This window comes from Capra hircus, chromosome 22, assembly GCF_001704415.2.
Source record: "Capra hircus breed San Clemente chromosome 22, ASM170441v1, whole genome shotgun sequence".
Taxonomy (NCBI): domain Eukaryota; kingdom Metazoa; phylum Chordata; class Mammalia; order Artiodactyla; family Bovidae; genus Capra; species Capra hircus.
This window is the reverse complement of record NC_030829.1, coordinates 28,062,941-28,086,137: the sequence shown is the minus strand read 5'-3', so window position 1 is coordinate 28,086,137 and position 23,197 is coordinate 28,062,941. Positions and strand designations below refer to the sequence as shown.

The 23,197-nt window shown below is 46.8% G+C and overlaps 1 protein-coding gene and 1 long non-coding RNA gene across 2 annotated transcripts in view; one reads left to right on the top strand and one right to left on the bottom strand.

The window, feature by feature from the left end:
* The window catches only part of PDZRN3 (PDZ domain containing ring finger 3), a 267,993-nt gene extending 248,867 nt beyond the window's left edge, over positions 1-19,126 (bottom strand). Inside the window, exons 1-2 of the mRNA XM_018067086.1 lie at positions 17,986-19,126; positions 1,151-1,237 (exon numbers count right to left, since the gene is read on the bottom strand). Coding sequence (XP_017922575.1) covers positions 1,151-1,237; positions 17,986-18,708 — 810 coding nt within the window. The 5' untranslated portion in view covers positions 18,709-19,126. The remainder of the gene's footprint in view (positions 1-1,150; positions 1,238-17,985) is intronic.
* On the top strand, positions 17,253-19,807 carry LOC108638632. The gene is made up of 2 exons (XR_001919997.1): positions 17,253-17,823; positions 19,292-19,807. It is a non-coding gene; the product is annotated as an uncharacterized LOC108638632 (long non-coding RNA).

Here is a 23,197-nt window from a genome sequence, read left to right as displayed (position 1 = left end):
ATCCCGCATGAAAGGTGAGACTCCGGAAAACATCCTCTGCCACCTCCCCAGAGCCCTCTCAGCAGACATTTTCCTGGCAGTTAAATCAACAGATCTGAATTCAGCCTCCCCTTTCTGGAGGAGGGGATCATGATGAATGGGGTGAACACACAGCTCCAGTGAGAGGGAAGCGCAAAGGATACACCAGCCCACAAATGAGGGAATGGCCCCTGACTGATGAAGGGCGGGTAGAAGTCCTGACAAGACTGACTGTCTTGGAGCCCCGACTCCAGCAAAGCCCCTCAGTGTAACTGCACAATCTTTTCTTCTTTTAAACTTATTTTGTATCGAGGGGGTAGCTCAGCTGGTAAAGAATCCACCTGCAACGAAGGAGACCCTGATTCAATTCCTGGGTTGGGAAGATCCGCTAGAGAAGGGATAGGCTACCCACTCCAGTGTTCTTGGGCTTCCCTGGTGGTTCAGATGGTAAAGAATCCACCTGCAATGTGGGAAACCTGGGTTTGATCCCTGGGTTGGGAAGATCCCCTGGATGGAGGGCATGGCAACCCACTCCAGTATTCTTCCCTGGAGAATCCCCAAGGACAGAGGAGCTTGGCGGGCTAAAGTCCATGGGGTTGCAAAGAGTCGGACATGACTGAGTGACTAAACATAGCGCACAGACAATTAACAATGTTGTGATAGTTTCAGGTGAACAGTGAAGGGACACAGTCATACATATACATGTATCCATTCTCTCCCAAGTTCCCCTTCTATCCAGGCTGTCTCAGAAAACTGAGCAGAATTCCATGCATATTAACGTCACTTTTCTCAGTTCAACTGCTATCAAACTAGACATGAACTCTTCAAAGCTAAACAGCTAGGATTAGCCATTGTATGACTAGGACAATGCTACATTAGGAGACCACAACTAATCCCCCAAACCAAATCACTTTGCTGTACACCTGCAATTAACACAACATTGTAAATCAACTATGCCTTAATAAAAAACAAGATGATAAAAACCCCAGAGTGTGAAGATGATAAACGCACAATGAACTCTAACTAGAGCAGAATGAAGTGAGCAAGGTTTCCTACCCTTCACACCCTAGTCCTTGACCCCTTTCCCAGCTACATCAAGGACCTGTAAAACCCATCTCAACAACTAACATACCACACATGGCCGGCCACCAATGATGTTGAATCCCAAGGAGCCAGAATCCCGATGTAGGACAAGAGTCAGGCTTTTTGTTTCTTCACCCTGCAGGGAATAAATGAGTTCAACATTTCATTAACATTTAGGAAAAGAATGGGGGTAATTTTCTATCTAAATGGACTCATGGATTGCCAACCTGATCATTAAAAACCCTGTATCTCTAGAGAAGTTTAATCCAGAAAATTTGGGAGGCTCATGCTGAAACTCTGGTCTGTGTTGAGGAGGTTACAAACATTCCTAGATCCCATCAGACACTGCGGTGAGCACTTAAGAACATCTGAAGACATCCAGACAAAAGTAACAAACATTTCCTCTTGGTGACACCTTGCTCTGCACACACATCTTCGCTTTGGCCAGCCCACCATAGGCTGGCTGTTTCGACGGCTACCTATATTCTTCAGCTATTCTCAACAGCAGCATTCACCTTAAATATGCCATGGAAGGTTCCAATAGCAATCCCCTCAGAAGCTTGGGCACATATACAGCCCATCAATAGTCATCTGTGTTTGGGAGACTTGGGGGAAGAAATAGCGCTTAAAAAGTCAGACTCAAACATGGGTGGGAACAAGGAAAATCCCGAATCTTACTAAAAAGGGAGGAGGGGGCATTTTCACAAAGTAATGACTGTCCAGTCCTGAGGAGATGCAGACTGCTGAACAGAAAACACTCTGTTTAAGGCAGGTGGGACCGCGTGAGCCACTTTAAATCAAACAAGCACAAGTGGCCCCAGCAGGTCTCAGAGGCACAATGTTTAACAGTCAAAGAAGAGGGAGATGCCAGGGCCCCCCAACCAACACTCTCCAGTAACAGACAGATGGATAAAAATAGATCTCACCTTCTGTGCAAACTATCACTTAATAGGCTTTGACATAAATACTAAACTCGCTGATATACCACTGAAAGGGTTCCAACTATTCGAATGGTATGCAAAAGTCCACACGTACTGGCTATAAATTTGCAATTGCTTCACTCACATTTTCTGTTTCAACAGGGTATCATTTAAATGTGGCATTTAAAAAAAAGTATGAAATATTTCATTATATGCTTTCCCAAAAACAGCACTAACAGCTTATCACAAAAGAGGTTTTATTCTCATATTTACTGCTTCCTGGTGCAACTTGTGCCTTATACTTTGGCAGGAGTGGAGGAGGGGGATAAATGGCAACATTTGAATAACATGAATGCAGCTACCTGACCTGAACACCATGCTGGCAAAGAAAGCCACACTTTCTGACCTGCAGTGCCCAGTGGGATTTTCCTGCCACCATTTTCAATGTAAAATACTGCTCCACCATTGTCAGTGTAAAAACCTTTTCCACATTTGGCCAGGAAAAATGCACAACATAGCCACATGCACATTCACACATACATTAAAGATTAGCAGGTCTCAATGTATAAAATTATCTCCCTGGGCTTAACATTCTCAGTAAGCAAGCTTGTTTCTCCTGACTGTTTAGTATATAGCAGAACTCAAAATATTTTAAAAAATGTCACAGAGTTAGCATCAATTACTAAAACGCTGTAAAAAATGAAAATGATAATTTACTATTAGAAACAGGCTGTTTCTGATGGAATAACTATGTATTCGATAAGAACAAAATGACAAAATCTTCATTTCTGCAGATTGAAACAAAAGATTCATTTCTGTCACTTACTCGATACAGAAAATAGAGTGTATAAATATAAGAGAAGCCAGTCTCTATCAAGCTACTGTACTTGACAAAAAAAAAACAGCAGAGCCTCATTAATGATAACCATTTACTTACTTAAAAAAAAAAAAAAAAGTCCAATCCACAGTACCACCATTCAGAGCATCCAGCTTCCCTGGTAGCTCAGTTGGTAAAGAATCCGCCTGCAATGCAAGAGACCCAGGTTCAATTCCTGGGTCGGGAAAATCCGCTGGAGAAGGGAACGGCCACCCACTCCAGTATTCTGGCCTAGAGAATTCCATGGACTACAGTCCATGGGGTCACAAAGAGTCCAACACGACTGAGCCACTTTCACTTTCATCAATGCTATCAATCTTTATCATTAATTTGAACCAACAACAACTTTCAAATTAAAGAGACTAAAACTTGCAGAATCACCCTAATAGTTTGGAGATGTAAATGCCATGTTTTGCAAACTGAAACAGTTTATATCTTTCTGCCCTGGAAATAGACAAGATTGCTAAGTCCACATCTTGCTTTGTTATCTTAGAGAGCTGAAAAAGAAACACATAGGAATTTGAGTGAGTTATCATACATAGCTTACATTTCTGGCTTTCATAACTAATCAATGATAGAAACTGCCAGGTCACAGTAATCTAAGGCAGATAGCTCTGGTTCAGTTCAGTTCAGTTCAGTTGCTCAGTCGTGTCTGACTCTGCGACCCCATGAATCGCAGCACGCCAGGCCTCCCTGTCCATCACCATCTTCCGGAGTTCACTCAGACTCACGTCCATCGAGTCCGTGATGCCATCCAGCCATCTCATCGTCGGTTGTCCCCTTCTCCTCCTGCCCCCAATCCCTCCCAGCATTAGAGTCTTTTCCAATGAGTCAACTCTTCGCATGAGGTGGCCAAAGTACTGGAGCTTCAGCTTTAGCATCATTCCTTCCAAAGAAATCCCAGGGTTGATCTCCTTCAGAATGGACTGGTTGGTTCTCCTTGCAGTCCAAGGGACCCTCAAGAGTCTTCTCCCACACCACACTTCAAAAGCATTAATTCTTCGGCGTTCAGCCTTCTTCACAGTCCAACTCTCACATCCATACATGACCACAGGAAAAACCACAGCCTTGACTAGATGGACCTTAGTCGGCAAAGTAATGTCTCTGCTTTTGAATATGCTATCTAGGTTGGTAATAACTTTCCTTCCAAGGAGTAAGTGTCTTTTAATTTCATGGCTGCAGTCACCATCTGCAGTGATTTTGGAGCTCAAAAAAATAAAGTCTGACACTGTTTCTGCTGTTTCCCCATCTATTTCCCATGAAGTGATGGGACCAGATGCCATGATTTTCGTTTTCTGAATGTTGAGCTTTAAGCCAACTTTTCACTCTCCTCTCTCAGTTTCATCAAGAGGCTTTTTAGTTCCTCTTCACTTTCTGCCATAAGGGTGGTGTCATCTGCATATCTGAGGTTATTGATATTTCTCCCAGCAATCTTGATTCCAGCTTGTGCTTCTTCCAGCCCAGCGTTTCTCATGATGTACTCTGCATAGAAGTTAAATAAGCAGGGTGACAATATACAGCCTTGATGTACTCCTTTTCCTATTTGGAACCAGTCTGTTGTTCCATGTCCAATTCTAACTGTTGCTTCCTGACCTGCATACAGATTTCTCAAGAGGCAGGTTAGGTGGTCTGGTATTCCCATCTGTTTCAGAATTTTCCACAGTTTATCGTGATCCACACAGTCAAAGGCTTTGGCATAGTCAATAAAGCAAAAATAGATGTTTTTCTGGAACTCTCTTGCTTTTTCCATGATCCAGCGGATGTTGGCAATTTGATCTCTGGTTCCTCTGCCTTTTCTAAAACCAGTTTGAACATCAGGGATTTCAAGGTTCACGTATTGCTGAAGTTTGGCTTGGAGAATTTTGAGCATTACTTTACTAGCATGTGAGATGAGTGCAATTGTGCAGTAGTTTGAGCATTCTTTTGCATTGCCTTTCTTTGGAAATGGAATGAAAACTGACCTCAAATGATGCAAAAAGGAGAATACACAGCTAAATGATTAAAACAGACTCGTTTTAAAATCTACTGTGTGACAACTATTTATTTAAAAAATCAAAAATAAAGAAATCCTATTACATTAACAACAATAACAGCTAACTTTTACTGGCTCTTTATCATGTGTTAGAAATTATACTGAGCACTTAAGTGCTTCATTTTGTCTAATAATCCAATCTTATCAACTGGCACTGTTACCATTCTCAAGATATAGGTGGGAAGATTGGGAGGATTAAAAAAGCTTGTCAAAGAGCTAGTAAGAGGTCAGTGGCATTTAAACCCAAGATCTCCTAGATTCTAGACCTCAACTCTCCACACTAACATCCTTCTCATGTGGAATGTAGAACAGTACCTTGTAGGCTGGCAACATCTTAGGTCCCACCCAAGTTGATTCCCTTGATGGCATTCCAAAAAGTTCCACAAAGAAACTCATTATAGGAGGTCTTGGCCAGGAAACCAGTATCAGAACAAAACTCTAAACTCTTCATTGAACTATTAATCTCCAAAAGATCCAACCTGAGATACCCAGAGACACCTAGGTCTGGTCCCAAACTCAGAGATCTCTTTCCAGGGACAATGGAGATGAATTGAGACAATGCCTGAAACAACATCATTTAGCCAAACAGCAATCTGCAAAGACTGATCAGGTTAACAGTTAAGTTAACCCTCTAACCCTCCTTGCCAGATGCAATCCACTGCAGGGGATAAGAGAGCACGTTCTCTTTTTCTAGAAGTGTGTTGACCCAGTCTGTGGTCCAGCAGGCTTTCACACTGGCTTTAGGTGACACTGCCTATTTTAGGACTAATTTACAGAACTGAGCCACCACATGGAAGTTTCAACACATGATGCTGGGAGTGACGACGGAGAAGAGAAACACTCTGGCTAGACTGAATTACTTTCATTTCTCTAACTCTCAAAGGTCAGTTCCTTTTCTCCAACACCCTAAGCTCCATTCTGATTTTTCCTTTCCACTTCTTTCCCACTAAGCAACCTGAACTATTTTTGTTTACTATTCTTCAGAAGAAATGTTAATAGAGAATTTTAACAGGAGGCTTCACATAATACCATGTTAACAGATTAACTTTAATTTCTGATTAATGATTTAATCTGTTCCTCGGTTCAAAGTGTATCAGGATAGAGGGTTATTTAAATGATTCTCATTCAGTTATACTCCACCCAGTAAAGCAAAGAAAGTGAAAGTGTCAGTCATTCAGTCATGTCCAACTCTTTGTGACCCCATGGACTATAGCTCTCCAGGCTCTGTCCATGGGATTCTCTAGGCAAGAATACTGGAGCAGGTTGCCATTCCCTTCTCCAGGGGATCTTCCTAAACCAGGGATTGAATCTGGTCTCCTGCATTGCAGGCAGATTCTTTACCGTCTGAGAAACAAAGATCTCAAGAGATGGACAAACGGAATAAGGACAAAGGCTCTCATCAATGCTGCTTTCCCGGCTATTCACAGATGTTACATTTGTAAGTAACATCATTCATCTAAAGGAAAATTTAATTAATATTGCTCTGTCTTGGTAGTTTATCATGACCCATGCTCTGAAACTTTCTCAATGTCTTGGTATAAAATAAAAGATGGGAAAGAGCTCCTTTCACATAAACAACTGAGTAACGAAAACATCAGGCTTTTGAGGCAGGTATTATATCAAAGCTCTGTACCTGGGAAACTGAGGCTCTGAGAATTGCATACACTTGCTGAAGATCACGTGGCTGCCAAGAGGGAAGGGTGGGGTTCGAACCCAATCCACGGACTCCAACGGCCAAGTTCTCGCTACTGTGCTGGTAAACGTGTACACCCTACCCTAAACCCCTTTGCCTCAAAATACTCAGCCTTCACTTAAAATGTCAGAAGGATTAGACATTTAATTCATTTTCTAATTAGAGTTTTAAGCAAGGCTTCTTTGGGCTATGCACCAACAGTGGCAAAGATCAGAGTTTCTATTATACCCTGAAGGGTGTCGTAAGAATACTGTGCCCTTCACAGGAACAGGGTGATGGTTAAGATCCTGGACTTCAGAGTCAGAACGTGATTTTAGTTTTCTCCTTCTGAGGAGGAGGAGAATAATGGCTTCTTCTGAAACATGAATGAGATGGGACTATCCCTGCCCAGTGCCTCTGTACAGGGCTTGGACAATAACAAGGACTCCAGACACGAGCCAAGCACAGCACCATGGTACTCTCTGACCACATAAAGGACTCTGCTACAAAACCCCGGAAATGGAGGATGTCTAATCCTAAATTAACTTAGTCTACGGCAAGTCTGGGAGAGCCGAGGCCTGCAGTTAAGCAAATAAAGACAGTTACGTGTTCATCACAACATCTGGCCATCAAATGGGAACTATATCCACGTACACATTTCTCCTCTTCCCAAGTCTGGAGAAAGAGTGGCACGGTGTTCGAGGGCTGCTGAAGGGCCAGGAGGCAGATTTTATCCAGGAGGCGGTGGGAGAGAGACATGATGCAGACAGGGGAGCAGCCCGGCCTAAACCTGGAGCTTCAGGGCCGTGGAGATAGGATGGGCAGAGGGTACTGATCACGGCTGGGGTATGAGGAGGGGAATCAAAGGACGTCGCAAGGCGTGGAGGGAGATGTCCTCACGACAGGACAGAAGAGACATCAAGTCAAAGAAAGTGCGGACTTGGATACGGACAGTGGAGGGAGGAGCTGCGGACAGAGGACACTGGAGGGCTGCTGAGACACTGGGACAGCTTCCAATTCTACCAGAGGGCTGAGTCTTGATGGGTGGAGAAGAAAGGGGAAGGGAGAGATTGGGAGTGATGTATACATCACTGTGGATAAAACAGGTAACTAATGAGAACCCACTACACAGCACAGGGCAGGGGCGCCCAGCCTCCGGGATCTAACGACTAATGACCTCACATGGAGCCGATGTAATAATAACAGACATGAAGAGCACAAGAAATCATACTGAATCGTCTCAAAACCATCCCCAGCCCCCAGTCCCTGGAAAAGATTGTCTTCCACGAAACTGGTCCCTGGTGCCAACGAGGTTGGGGACTGCTGGTCTAGGGAACTCTACTCAGTGCTCTGTGGTGACCTAAATGGCATGGAAATGCAAAAAAAGAGGGGACATATGTGTACATATAGTTGACTCACTTTGCGGTACAACAGGAACTAAGAGCAGCGTTGTAAAGCAGCTATATTCCAACAAAAATTTAAAGTGAGAGAACTTGATGGGAGGGGACAAGAAAAATGGAAAAGAGATGGTACCTCCTTGGCAGTTTTTCCTTGAGTTGCCCCCTATTTTATTTCTCTTCCTGAATGGCAGGGTCTCTTCCCTGCAGAGCCAGTACTTGGGAGGGCGAGGAGCTCTCACTTACAGCCCTAACTTGGGGATGGGAAACAACGATGCCTTCATATTCTGGAGTCCAGCCAGCACTGGTTCCATGGGAAGCGGGCACGAAGCTCTACCAGATGCTCAGCACCCCCATCTCCACCCCAGAATCCAACTCAAGCAGACAGTCAGGCCCCAGTGCACTGCAGGGCCTCCTAAGACGCTGCTTAGGTCTTTCCGAAGGTGACAGGGCAGAGACTCAGTAACCTGGGAGAAGGGGGCGTGGCATGAGCCATCCACAGCAGGTAAGTTACAAGCAGAAATAGAAGCTCCAAGTTCAGGAATATACAATCAGTTCTGCTGAAAATATGCTTGGCTATTATACTCCCACATGTAACTACCAGATCAGTGTTTTTAAAAAAAACACCCAATTTATAATCTGCTCAATTTAAGGTCTCACTGGACAAGAGTAAGAGGAGGGAAATAAGTCATGGTGAAAACGCAGAAGTCGCCAGTCCTTTGTCAGAAAGACACCATATGGTGGCTGTTCTTGTTTTAAGTCCAAGAATGTGAACTGTCTTTCTATGGCACAGACCCTCTTCCTCTCAGCATCGCTCTAAAGTCACTGCACCGCCCTCCACCAAACAACTCGGCCTCAGAAACTTGGACGCCAGCCATCTTCTAATCTGTGTGGCGGCCCCCAAAGTCTATCCATGCCACCATCAACGTGGATCCTTTCTATAAACTCCTTTCCGCCCAGGGACGGGTGTTCCTTGATTACTGCCGCCGTGGGACTCGCAACTGAGAACTGGCTCGACTGGAAGGCTGCCTGGCGGGTTGTGAGCACTGTAATTGACTGACCACTCGTCTGCATATCTGGGATGACGCGACACCTCTCGGCCTCAGATTATGCAAAGCTCTCAAAGACTCGCACAGCTGGGAAACAGCTCTGTCTGCTGACTAGTGACAAGAGAGGGCAAAAATGTGGAGGGGGGGCTGGGGGACCAGGAGACAGAGCTGGCCACCAGACATTCTCTCCTAAAGAGACGGGATGTCTTCTCTTTCTCCGAACGGAGATGCTTCTGTCCTCTTCATCAGTCGAAATATGTTTTTAATGGGGAAGCAGCCTGGACTAAGCCCTCCCTATAATTGCAACCTCAGTTCTAAAGAAGGGGTTCTTGGAGGAAGAACAGAACGGGAAACTGCTCATGCCTAAGACCAAAGGGAGTAGTGGGAATAATGCTTGAAAACAAATTGGAAATGGGTAAGATTAACAGAAGTATTAGCAGCATGTTTCCTGCCATGAGAATAGGGAGGATGAAGAGAGATAGGAGGAAAAGAGATAGAGGGTGTGGGGGGACAGGCAGAAAGGAACAAAGATTTCCTGGAGCCATAGACTAGGAAACATGCATCCATAAGCCAAACAAGGTGGTTTCGAAAAATACCCTCAGAAATTGAGTACAGAGTGTCAGTGTTGCCCTAGGCCAAAAATATACGCATATTTTTAGCCTGTTGCTGTTATATTTAAATAACCTGAGAAACCCCCAAGTCGTCTACTCTATTTGCATGAGTTTGATTTCAAGACTGTGTCTCTGGTTTTTATCATCTGCTCATCCGCTTTTCTGGTGAACACCTCCAGGTGACGTTTTCACCGACACAACAAACTAACTTAAGGTACTACAGCATCTTCACATTTCCACTTGATGGACTGCAAGGTAGTTTCAGTTTTTGAGATGCGACCATCCAGTCACCCAACCCAGAGTATTTTCTCCTCCAAATCAGAGACAAAGCAAAGGCTACCCAGCTGTAATGTCCTATGTTCCCGCTTACAGGATGGTGGGAGTTTGGCCTGCCTCCCCTCCTCTTGTTTTTCCAGTAGTCATGTATGGATGTGAGAGTTGGACCATAAAGAAAGCTGAGTGCTGAAGAATTGATGCTTTTGAACTGTGGTGTTGGAGAAGACTCGTGAGAGTCCCTTGGACTGCAAGGAGATCAAACCAGTCAACCCTGAAGGAAATCAGTCTTGAATATTCATTGGAAGGACTGATGCTGAAGCTCCAATACTTTGTACACCTGATGAAAAGAGCCAACTGGGTGGAAAAGACCCTGATGCTGGGAAAGACTGAGGGCAGGAGGAGAAGAGGGTGACAGAGGATGAGATGGCTGGTTCTCATCACCAAATAAATCAATGGACATGAGTTTGAGTAAACTTCAGGAGTTGGAGATGGACAGGGAAGCCTGGCATGCTGCAGTCCATAGGGTTGCAAAGAGTCGGACGTGACTGAGCAAATGAACTGAACTGACCCCTCGTTAGTTTGGTAACTGCAGGACAAATGAATACACATAAACATGCAGAAAGCACATTTTGTCTGCGGCTTTCGGTACAGCCCAGAGCTGTTACCCAGATGCAGTGCAACTGACACGAACACCCCTCTTTCTCAAAGTCTCCAGAGAGGAGACACCCAGAGAACAGGTTACCCAGGGGCAGACTGAGGCTTGCAATGAGCCTGTGATCCTTTGAGTAAAAGATCCCTTTCCTTCTTCTCCATTAAGCCATCTCCAATTTCTGAAGTTTCTTCAGTGATTTATTTGGAGAAGAACCCCAAACCTACAGGTACTTAATAAATGTTCAACAAATGCTCGGTAAGCCTAATTAGGATCCTGCCTGCAGGAGAGCCAGGTTCAATCCCTGGGTCAGGAAGATCCCCTAGAGAAGGGACACCCACTCCAGCATTCTTGCCTGGAGAATGCCATGGACAGAGGAGTCTAGTGGGCTCCAGTCCATGGGGTCGCAAACAGTTGGACACAACTGAGCAGCTAACACTTTCAAACACTTTCATTTTATCCTAAAGCCTGTCCCATATGGGCATAGCATTAGCCCATTTTAGAGATGAGGCAGTTAAGGCTAACAGGAGGTTAGAGGATCCTCCCAGAGACCCTCAACAATGAGGCAGAAGGAGCACAGGAGACTGCATATCACCGACTCCAGGGTTTGATACTAATCACACCCCAGCTCAATCCAGGGTACCCTGGAGCTGCTGGTGACACAAGGCCTGCATCCAACCGTGACCCACAGCCTGAACGGGACTTCACCCCCTTCCTGATCATGTGCAGCAGAGACACAGGGCACCTGGAAACAGCTTCTCTCAAAATTCTAGGGGTGACCCCCCTGTCCAGGACTCATTTCTCCACACCCTGAGGTCCTCTGCCAGGGAAAAAGCTCATCAGACTCCCCTTCCTGGAGAAGGGACCAGTGCAGGGCCCATGTACACACGGGCTGCACTGAGGCTCCGCCCCTCAGGCTCCCCATAAACAGACTCACGGGGTGGGGGAGAAAGATGGACGCCCGGGTCCATCTGGTAGTTATTTTCTTTACAAGAGTAATCATTATGTTATACCACTTCCCTTTCTTATTGGAACAGGCTTATTAGAACCCCATTAGTCAGGGGGGACAGAGGTGACCCACAGCTCGGGTGAGCAAAGGACAGAACATGGTGTTTTCAAAGACACAAGTGGGTGTCTAACGAGTCCAGGGGTGAAAGCTGTGCACATTCCCCTTTGTACCCAGCAGTGCCCATCCCAGTGCCTGGCACACGGTGTGTAAGCATGTGAGAAGCTAACCCAAAAGAACACATTTGGAAGAATTTCATTTGCTTCCTACCACTAGCCACTCTTTAACTTACTAGGTTCAAAATTAGGGAATGATTAAAAATTAGGGAATGAGGCATGATTCCATCCAAGATACCATCTTTTTCTTTTACTTTTGTCTCTCTTTTACAGTGAGAACCTGTTTTGTTTTATACGCCACGTGCTCCACACCAGACCTCTGAAGACGGGAATTACAGCCTGGGGTGAACCCACTTCATCACCATGAACCACAAGCCATCGGACCAACTTGGAGCCAGAAGATGATACTGGGGAAGTTATTTGACCTTCAGAATCTTTTCTTTTTGCATCTATAATGGGTTTTGGGTACTAAGTTTGCCGAGTCTTTCTGAAGTTGCACCCACATCTCTAATCTACACAGTGCTGGCACATACAGAAGCAGCCCTTTGGAAACCTGCATGAGCCTTTGGAGGGGACACCACCTCAGGAGAAAATACTGTCTTATTTTGGTAACAGCTTGGAATCAGGTTCTGGGTTCACACCTCTACACAATTAGAATCTGAATCGATACAACGTCTAGCCTGAACCCAGCTGTTTTATAGTGTTTTACAATCTGTCTCTCTTACCAAAAAACACCCCCAAAAACCATCTACCAAATGAATAAGATGGGGAAGTTAATGTGTGTACATACACAAAGCACCCTAAGTGTATGGCACCCAGTAAAACCCAATGAATGTTATTTCTCTTCCTTTTAAGCTCCGTGTCTACAGCCAACACAAACCAGCTTATAAATAGATTCTCTCTCATCAAATATTTTTACAAAGAAGCAAACACCATTTCTGAACTCAGAAAGAACCACTTACAGATAGACAGCAACAGAACTCCCAATTCCTATTATTCAGTTATGATCATTTGAGCCAGTGTAGCTGGGAAACACATCTGTAAGCTGAATCCTAGTTTTCTTTATATAGCACTGAATGAAATGGATGCCAAAGCCCACAAGTCGTTTTAGCTGAACTGGGACGGCACGGAACAGTCATTCTCCTGATGCTTTTCAGAAACAGAAAAGACGCTGAACTGCGAACACTCTGATAGACACATTTCAAAGTGTTTGGACATCTGGAGCACCTTTCCATACAACTGTCTATTATAGATTCACTCATCTCCAGGAGTTCTGAAACGGACAAAACTGTTTCTGGGATTTGGGGCTTTATACAATTTGATCTGGGTGGATCTCGGGGAAACAAAAAGCATGCCTCCCGCAAACCTGGAAACAATTTTGTTCACTTGCAGGTCACGGGAAAACTCATTCTTTTTTAAGAACGAGCTAACAAGCTCGCTCTTGGTCAGTAATCTGAAAAGTTTTGACGGCTGACAAGACACCCTTTCGATCTTGAATTTATTCACTGAAGACATATCGGGAGTTCACAGGGTACCTGGAGACTGGACTGGTGCCGGGACACAGCCCTGAAGCACACACACATGGTCCTTCCTTTACCGTCCCTCACAGACAATGAATGGCTCTTCCTGTTATTCAGTCACAGCACTGAAGAGGCCATGCAGGCGGAGCACCAAAGCGAGAGTCTCAGGGTACCAGCCCTAGTCTGTCAGGCCGGAAAGGGAGGGCCTTCCGCAGGTGATGATGGTGGGAGCATAGAAAGGCTATCTAGCCATGAGCAAACCCAAAGTGCCAACAGCAAGGCAAGGGGTAGAAGGTGAAGAGTTGGAAAACCTGCTGGTTACCTAGGTTACCTAGTGATGAGCAACTGGAAAGACTACTCCTAGGGGAAAAAAGAGCGAGGGCAAAGGCCCAGGGGCAGGAAGGAGCTCATGGGTCTATCTCAGAGATCACAGAACCCAGGAAGAGAGACTAAAGCAAAGAAGAGCACAGGCAGGCAGGACCCAGAGTGTGCTTCACGTTACATCCATCCAAGAGGAACTCACGGCACGGCAGGCTTGCAGTTCCCAGCTGGCGCAGTGGTAAAGAATCCACCTGCCGATGCAGGAGATGTGGGTTTGATCCCTGGGTCCAGAAGATCTCGTAGAGGAGGAAATGTATTCTTGTCTGGAGAATCCCAGGGAAGAGGAGCCTGGCGGGCTATAGTTCATGGCGTTGCAAAGAGTCAAACAGGACTTAGTGACTGAGCAGGGTATCAGATTTACATTTCTAAGAGATGATTCCCAGCATGAGGTCACTGGAAGGAAGCAAGAAGATACAGAGAGGGAACAGCTGCGGTCTAGGTAAGAGGTAATGGGGGTTGAGACCAGGGCTGATTTCTGTCCCACAGGGGACAATGACAGTGTCTGGAGATATCTGTGATTGTCACGATGTGAGAATTGCTCCTGGCATCTAGTAGGTAGAGGCCAGGGGTGCTGCTCCGCATCTTATAATGCACACAGCGCGCACACACACACACACACACACACACCCCCAAGAATTATTCAGCTCAAGATGCTAACAGTGCTGAGGTCAGGAAATCCTGGTTTGGACCAACGTGATGATTTGATGGGGCTGGAGAGCGGTGAACAGACTCAGGAAGTGTTCAGGAAGTAAAATCAACCAGGTTTAATGAAAGACTGAATGTGGGGGAAAAAGAGCAGATGCTACTGAGGTTCAGTCTCAAGTTTCTCAAAAATTCCAAGGAAAGTTATGCCCAGAACCTTCCCTTTCCCAGAAAGTCAAAGACTTTTTTTTTTTTTTTGCTGTGGAATGCCTTTGTTCTTAGAATCAGGTGGAAAGCCGGGGTGGGAAACTGAGGCTGGGAGCCAAACTCTAACATCTTCAAGTATAGTTTCACCAAGTCTGCTGTAGCCTGGATCGGGCTGCAGATTGGTTCAGGATGCCTTTCTGGGCCATGTTACTGATCATACAACTGCTAGGCGCGCTGGGTTTGAGAACTATGTACTGGTCCTTCATAAAATATTCAGGAAGAGATGTTAAGACAATGACCAGTAAAATCATAACTGTGCGAAGAAAAAGAATACATGTTGGTCTGCATCTGTACCTGAGCCTAAACTCTCTGTCTAGCTAAGCAGTTACCCAAAATGTGCTAGGTGACCCAGCATCAGCTGGGAACTTGCCAGAACCCCACGCTCCATACCAGCCCCTGATGGGGCAGAATCTCCGAGGGTGAGATTCAGGAATATCTTGTTTCATCTCCAGGTGACTCCAATCATATGAAGGTTTGAGAAGACCTGTTCCAGCTCACCTTTCAAAGCAGAAGAAACAATGCTAAATCCTAGCTCTAAATCCTAAATGCTTAAGTGTTTGTTGCTCAGTGGTGTCTGACTCTTTGCGACCCTGTGGACTATAGCATGCCAGACTCCTCTCTTCAGCGGATATCAAAAATTGCAATCTAAGATTATTTAAATAATGCCAGATCATTTTATGGTACAAGTTCTAAAGCCCTGAAGAAGGGGGTATGGAAAAATCTTCTGAGTGTTTCTTATCTACTTTAGCTCTTAACAGAGAGGTAAGCGATAGGACTTTTTAAAAAATAATAAAAGTTTTGTGCATGCCCGTTTCCAAGGAATATAAATCCTTCTGCCTTGTAGAAGAGAATAAACAGTACCCGGTGGGAGCAGAGTCCGGTCAATGAAATAAACAAGTTCTTAAACAGCTTGCAGTGGGAGGGGGTCTGTCTGGCAGATGCAGGAACAGCAAAAGCTTTCCCCAAGGGTGACTAGGGGTTAACTTTAAGGCAAAAGCAGTGCGCTTTACCCTAAGGCCTGGGCTGAGACAGCCAGGGTCTGAGGCCAGAAAAATGAGTTCAGCTTTCAGGCCAGGCCTTTCTTGGCTGTTCTCAAGCCAGCACTGAGGTCCATGAAAGTCCTGAGCAGCACTCCAACTCCAGAAGGAAACTTTTGTCTGTAAGCTCAGAAAGCAACATCTTGTCCCCAAGCTTAATGCCCCTGATTATCTTCCTGACTCACCCAACAGAACTTCAAAAACATCCATAATTTTGATTCAAGTATCATATTTTTGATTCCGAGAGAGAGTTTACCCAAACACTCCAGAAAGAAAACAGAAAGGCAAGAAGAAATAATAAACCAGCTTAACAATGAATGATGTATAAACTCCAGGGAAGTGAATGGCTTGTTTATAAATAAGCATCACTTAAAACTCCACAGGAAGTCCAGATGACAGCATAAACAGGAGAAACTCCGGGAACTCCTTCACCCCAAGCCCGGCGCCTGCTTGTAGACAGAGCTTGGCCCCCTGCTTTGGGGACTTGCAGGCTCACACCAGTCTTTTGTACGCCTGTGCGGTCCTGGGTGAGCCTCAGAGCTGTAAATATTTGCCCTTCGCCCAGAGCCGGCCAGCTGCTCGGGCTGCAGCTGACAGACAGGCGGGGGCCAGGATGGGGTGGAGGCGAGGGGGGGGGGAGTCGGTGTGCGCTATGGGAGAGGGGGCTGGGAGAGGGCCAGAGAGGCGAAGCAGACAAGCAGACGCAGGCCCCTGGGGACCCCTCAGGCACACACATTCTCCTCCCCTGCAACAGGCAACCAGAGTGGCAGCGGTATGGCCCAGGTGCCTCACCGGTTGGTGAAAAGGTGCCCTCTGCAATCAAGGGAAACCTTGGTTCTCTGTGGCTGACTGTGTCCCCTCAGGGAATACGTGATAACACATGCAGACATTTCTGGTGGTCACACCTAGAGGTAGGGGGTGCTACTGGAATCCAGTGGGTAGAGACTAAGGATGCCCCTTAGTGCACAGGACAGCCTCCTATAACAAAGAATTTGGGGGTCCAAAATGTCAAAATGCCCAAGGCTGACGACTGAGGTGGAATCTGAATCCTAGCTCTGTCTCCTGAGTCACCGTTTGATTCTGGACAAGTTCTGTGACCTGTGCCTGCTTCCTCATCTCAGAGGATTACATACAGAATGCATGCAGAGTGCTTGCTACTGTGGCTGGTACATAATAAACCCTCAGTAAACAGCACTTGTGGTTACACTGAGAAGTGACACGATGAGGGCTAAGAGCTTGGGCATCCGTGGGTTCGGAACCCAGTTCTGCCACCTCAAAGCCATGACTCGGGGCCAGGGCTGCCCCTCACTGGTCCTGAGTTCTCCTCCTCTGCAAAACGAGAAGCAACCTGCCTCCCTTACTTGATTAAAAAGGAAACAGCTGAGAAGCACAAGAGCTTTAGAATAGGGCCTGGGGTAAGGCAAGCCTCCAGCAGTAGTGGCTGTTGTAATTATACCAACTCCCAGAACAGGGGGATGGCTTACAAGGGAAGGAGGGTAAAGATAATTACAGGCAACACTTGTTGAGCATTTGCTCTCTACAGGGCAACTTGCTAGATCCTTTTCATATGTTCTCTCCCTGAAGCAGGCAAAGAATCTATTTTACATTTAGAGAGACTGAAGCACCTGGGATTAAGCCACAACACTAGCCAAGAGCCCAGACTCAAAAAACAGTTCTAACTCCAGAGGCCTCACTGCCAATTATTACTTTATATTTGGTGGCGGTTCCTTTAATTCTTTCTGGAATTCTTTCAATCCCTGGAGGAGTACCACAGGAGGGGCCTGGCAGTGTTTCACCCCCCATGTCACATCTCTAGGGCCCTACTTTCCAACTTGAGAAAGCTTAAGCAGCCTGCTCAAGGTCAGCCAGCTAGTTGGCAGCAAAGCTCACACTGGAATCCAGCTTTTACTCCAGCAGCCTCTCCTCTGGCAACCTTGTTAACCTAGTCTCCAAGGGCTGGGCTGTGGGTTCCTTTGATTCTTTCCGGACCGCCTGAGGGTGCATGGATATAGTTAACATCGCGTGTGTCAGTATCTTATCTCCTGTCACGTGTAGAGGAACCCAGTTTCCCAACTTTCAAAGAGGTTAAACGACTTGCCCAAGATCATCCATCTGGTCTGTACCAAAGCCCCTACAGGGTTCTGACTCAAGAGCCACACTCACTCAACTCTGCGCTGCTCTCGAATTCCTTTTAGTTTTTCCAGAACCGATGAAGCTGCTGCAGCTATACTTCACCCTGAGTTTAATCTGTAAGGACAACAGTTCCCAAGGTGAGACTGATTCCCCGACCGGCTCAAAGCGATCTATCTGGCAAGGAGAGTTAGAAGAGGGAGGCAGAGATGCTCCCGGAAGCTCCCGGTAACCCCAAGACCACAGGGACTGGGAGGCGCCCCAGGGCCAGTAGGGGGTCGGGGCGGACGGCGGGCGCCTACCTTGCCGCCGGGCGGCGCGGCCACGCAGCGGCTAAGCGAGTCAAGGCGCGCGCTGTACTCGGTGAACTTCTTCTGGTAGCGCAGAGCGGTCATCTGCAGCTCCAGCTGTGCGGCGGCCAGCTGCGCCACCAGGGACTTTTCGCGCTTGCCGGCCCGCAGCGCCTCCTTCTTGAGCGCCTTGTGCAGCGCGCCCAGGCGGGCCTGCAGCGCGGCGTTGTGCGCCCGCAGGGCCCGTGCACAGCAGTGGCCTCCGGCGCGCTGCTCGCCGTGCGTCAGGGGCAGCCCGCAGCCCTCCTGGCAGCGGCCCACCGGCCGCGCGTCGCACGCGTCGCGCATGTGCGCCTCCACGTCTCGCCGCAGCAGCACCTGGCCGCAGCCCGCGTGGCGGCAGCGCGCGGGCGCGAAGTCGCAGCGCTCGAGGTGCTCGGGCAGCTGCTGCAGCTTGACCACCCGGCCGCAGCCGCGCGCCGCATGCGCGCACTTGATGTCCAGCTTGAGGATGAGGCGCTTGAGCGGCAGGACGTGGTTGAGCTCCTTGGCCGAGAGGCGACCGCGGCAGCGCGCCGGGCAGCTGCCCTCCTGCACCACCCAGGGCAGCACACAGCCGGCGCAGAAGACGTGGCCGCACGGCGTGGTCAGCGGGTCCTCCAGGACCTTGTGGCACAGAGCGCACTTCAGGTCCGGGTCCACGTCGCCGTCGAAGCGGTCCAGCTCGAAGCCCATGGTGGCGGCCGGGGCCCGGGGTCGCCGCCGGGCGGCCGGCCGCCCCCTCCCTCCCAGCGAGGCAGCCCAGACGCGCCGGCAGCGCCGCCCGCTCGCTCGCTAGCTCTCCCCGGACTGAGCCTAATTGCTCCAGACTTCCTCGGAAAATGCCCGAGGAACAGAACTCCTCGGCCGTAATTGCGCGAGCGCGTGCGCAAGAACATTCTGCCTCTGCGGCCTCCCGCCCGCCCGACGCAAAAGGGAGGAGAGAGGGAGGGAGGCGGAGGAAAGTGGGCAGACACAGAAGCTCGCCGAGGGGGCTGGCCCGCCCAAGACGCCAGCCTGAGCCCTTCCCTCGGGAAACTCCACTCCTCTCTCTTGCAGTTTTCACTACAGGAGACAAAATGCCAGCTGCGAAAGCTCAGAGTTAGCCTCTAAGGATGCTGCAGCCGCCCAAACTAGTTTCCCTGGAACCCCGTCCGGGCCACACTGCGACTTTTGACTCCACTCCCCGGCCTCCTCTTTCCGTGGCTGACTGCAGAGAGATTAGTGTGGGGTCCGCTATTTCAGCACTTACGGTTTTTATTTATTTATTTTATTCCAGGGAAAGTTACAGAGCCGGCGAGACGCTCCAGCAACTACAGGTCAGATCTGAGGTTCAGCGGATCCCTAAGTTTGCCAGGCCAAGGTTTCCAGGTGCTGAGATCGAATGTGTATGAGGGCCAGTTTTCGGAGAGGAGAGCTGCTCACCGGCTGCTGGCTGGCTCCACCCAGTTCACTTAACACCTTTGACTTGTCTGCACTGCAGTATGGTGCTGGGCCCTGCTACAGTGGTCCCTTTAAAAATCATCAGTACAATATTGTGAGAGAGCGTCAGCTGTATTTAAAATTATTTCCCACATTACATAAGAAGTAACCCTGGTCTTACGTTGTTGAAAACTGCACAGTGTAGAGCTTTGAGAAGTTCCCCCATAGTCCCCCGCACTCCTGTGCTCCTGTGAACTGTCTTCTTTCAGGTTTTTTTCCCCCTTTGTATGCACTTTGTTATATTTCCATATTCCAATTGAGGAAACTCAGGCTGAGAAAAGGCAAAAAATAAACTACTCCTGAAGACCCTGTAGAGCATTCTTTCTCAAATTTTACTGTGGATGCAGATTCTGATCCTGTAGGTCTGGGGTGGAGTCTGAGAACCTGCTTGTGAAAAAGAGCCTCCAAGTGGTGCTGATGCTATTACTCAGTGGTTTTCCCCCTGATTGGGAAGTGGCAGTCCATGAAGCTGGACGTTTTGCTTCTGCTGAGGAGTAGTTTCAAGCAGGGCAGTTTTCAGCAATAGTACTTTGGGACTCCAACTTATGTGATCAATTCATAGCAACATCCATGGATTTGGTGATTTTTTAAAATTTTTCTTTCTCTACCCCAGGCTCTAGACATTGCTAAGAAACATCTGGCCAGAATTGGTAAGAAAGAAATCAAGCTATGGCATTCTCATTTGGGAAGTGCTGCCAGATCCTGAATAGTGAAGTGGAAAAGTTGAATCTCAGTGTTTAGTGTGGCTCTGGGGTCTGGAAAGTGGGATTACAGCATCCATTTTGTCTAATTGCTTTTACTTCTCTCCTTTCTGTGGCTGAGAAAGGCCCATGACCTTTCTCTTCACTATGCAACTGTTTTGCCAGTGAGGTTACCTTGATGTCCAAAAGGATTACTTGTTTTGAACTGGCCTTTCAAAAGTTGTCACTGATTAGATTTTTTAGGGCCTTCTTAGGTCCCTGGATAGTGTTCTTTTATCTGTGTTGGTGGCATTTGTTTCTATTTGTGGTAGGGACTTTAATTGCTTAAATCAATTAATCCATTCCTTCGCTAGTTCTTGGAATATAATTGGCCTTTGTTCAGATAAGCATGTGCCAGAAATCCTCCATCAGTATATTTATTAAGCAGCTCACAGGTTCTCAGAAAATGGGTAAGAAACACATTCTTTCACCAAAGGTGTGTGGGCCTGTCAGTTTCATAGGGTGGACTAGTATCAACAGGGTGATCCTCGTCAAACCAAACTGGTTTTGAGAAACAGGGAAAGCTCATCATGAACCATGAATGAGAAATTACTGCTTACTTTGGGTATAGGTTTCTCTTAAGACTTGTCCCACCACCCCCACTGCATTGCCAACTAAGAGGCTGTTGAAATTCTACAGCTGAGGCCACAGAAAAGCTATAGCAGACTGTGGATTGGCCTCTTTAGGCAAAAGAAAAGTCTGTCTGAACCACTCCTTGTTGGTTAATTTTAGAAGCAAAATTCTTGGAGGTCAGGAAAAAAAAAAAAAGCCTCCTAGAATGTCAGAGCTGGCGAATCGTGCGTGTTATTTAGTGGCTGAATTTAATAGGGGAATTGAGAACCAGAAAGGTTGAGAAAAGAAAAGTTTAAAGGCAAGATTTCTGTTTTCAGGCAAATAATTTTTTGCCCTGGGCATTGTAGGGTGTTTAGTAGCATCTCTAGTTACTACCTACTAGATGCCAGTAGTATTCCCTGCCCTGCAGCACCCTGCTCAGTGGTGTCAACCAGACATTGCCGAAGTCCTGAGGAGGCAAAACTGCCCTAGGTTGAGAACCACTGGTTCGGGGGCAGTCTTGCACTCACCGCTAAGGTCAGTCAGTACTGGTAGCCCATGCCATGCCCTCTGCTGGCTGAGGAATGACTGAATGCAGCATAGTGAGAGGGGTGTTGAACTGAAAAGTTGGGGTGCCACATTAAGAAACATGAATACAAATGGTAAGAAGGTGAACATTTGGTATCACAAGTCATGTGAGAAAAGTAGCTGGTTGTTCTGGTATGGACTAGATACTCAAGCATCTGAGAATCATCTGAATGTTTATGAAGGGATGCTTCCTTGTGGACACTTTACAAACAATTTCCTGCAGCTTGGACCATCTCTGCCACCACCCCTTCTTTTCATAGTCTGACTCTGCACTTTCTAACCAAAGTGTGGTCCCAAACCTAACATGCGATGTTCACCATCACTCTGAGTTAGAGTCTGTTCTTACTCTCCTTTCCACCATGTTTTATCAGAAGATCATGTGCGTAATATTTACCATTTTTGAGCTGCTACTCGGCGGCAAGCATTGTGCTCACCAATTGACCTTCACTATTCCTTAATCTTCACAGCGCATCAAGAGACAGATGTGTTGTTGGCCCATTTTACAGATGAAGAAACTGTTTAATATACTAGTGATCACAGGAATCAAGATTGCCAGGAGAAATATCAATAACCTCAGATATGTAGATGATACCACCCTTAAGGCAGAAAGTGAAGAGGAACTTAAGAGCCTCTTCATGAAGGTGAGAGAGTGAAAAAGCTAGCTTACAATTCAACATTCAAAAAACTGAGATCATGACATCTGGTCCCATCACTTCATGGCAAATAGATGGGGAAACAATGGAAACAGTGACAGACTACATTTTCTTGGGCTCCAAAATCACTGCAGATGGTGACTGCAGCCAAAAACTTTAAAGAGATTTGCTCCTTGGAAGAAAAACTATGACAGACCTAGACAGTGTATTAAAAAGCACAGACGTTACTTCCAACAAAGGTCCGTATAGTCAAAGCTATGGTTTTTCCAGTAGTCATGCATGGATATCAGAGTTAGATCATAAATAAGGCTGAGCACTGAAGAAGTGATGCTTTTGAACTGTGGTGTTGGAGAAAACTCTTGAGTGTACCTTGGACTTCAAAGAGGTCAAACCTGTCAATCCTAAAGGAAATCAGTCCTGAATATTCTTTGGAAGGACTGACCCTGAATCTCCAATACTTTGGCCACCTGATGCAAGGAGCCAACTCATTCGAAAAGACCCTGATGCTGGGAAAGACTGAAGGTAGGAAGAGAAGGGGCTGTCAGAGGATGAGATGGTTGGATGGCATCACGACCTGATGGACATGAGTTTGAGCAAGCTCTGGGAGATGGTGAAGAACAGGGAAGCCTGGAGTGCTGCATTCAATGGGGTTGCAAAGAGTCAGAAACAACTGAGGAACTGAACACAATAAAAGAACAGCAATCAGGAATGTACATAAAAGGATTCCAGAACCCTCACTCTTAACATCTGTGAGCACACACTGCCTCCCCCACAACTCCTAAACTTGGAAGTCATCGCCTTACAGATCATACAGATAATCACTCCACACCTCCAGCATTACTCATCTCCCCTTTCTCTCCATCAGTCCTCAGTTTCCCCTGAGCTTTAGATAATTTGTGGGTTCAGTACTAGAGAAAGGAAAAAAAAGGGCAAGTTTTTTTTTTTTCTTGTTTTTGGTGGCTTCCCTGGGCTTAAATATATATACTCTACTAGCCAAACAGCACTAGACATAAGCATCTTTTTCACAAAAGCAAATTAAAAGTACCACCAACTTTTATTAAGGTATATTTGTCAAGTGTGAAATGTCTCGATCAGATTGCTTGCCTCCTACCATAGCAATGTCAGCCATTCTGGGGCCTGGGAGATTCATCCCTGATGGCTCAGATGGTA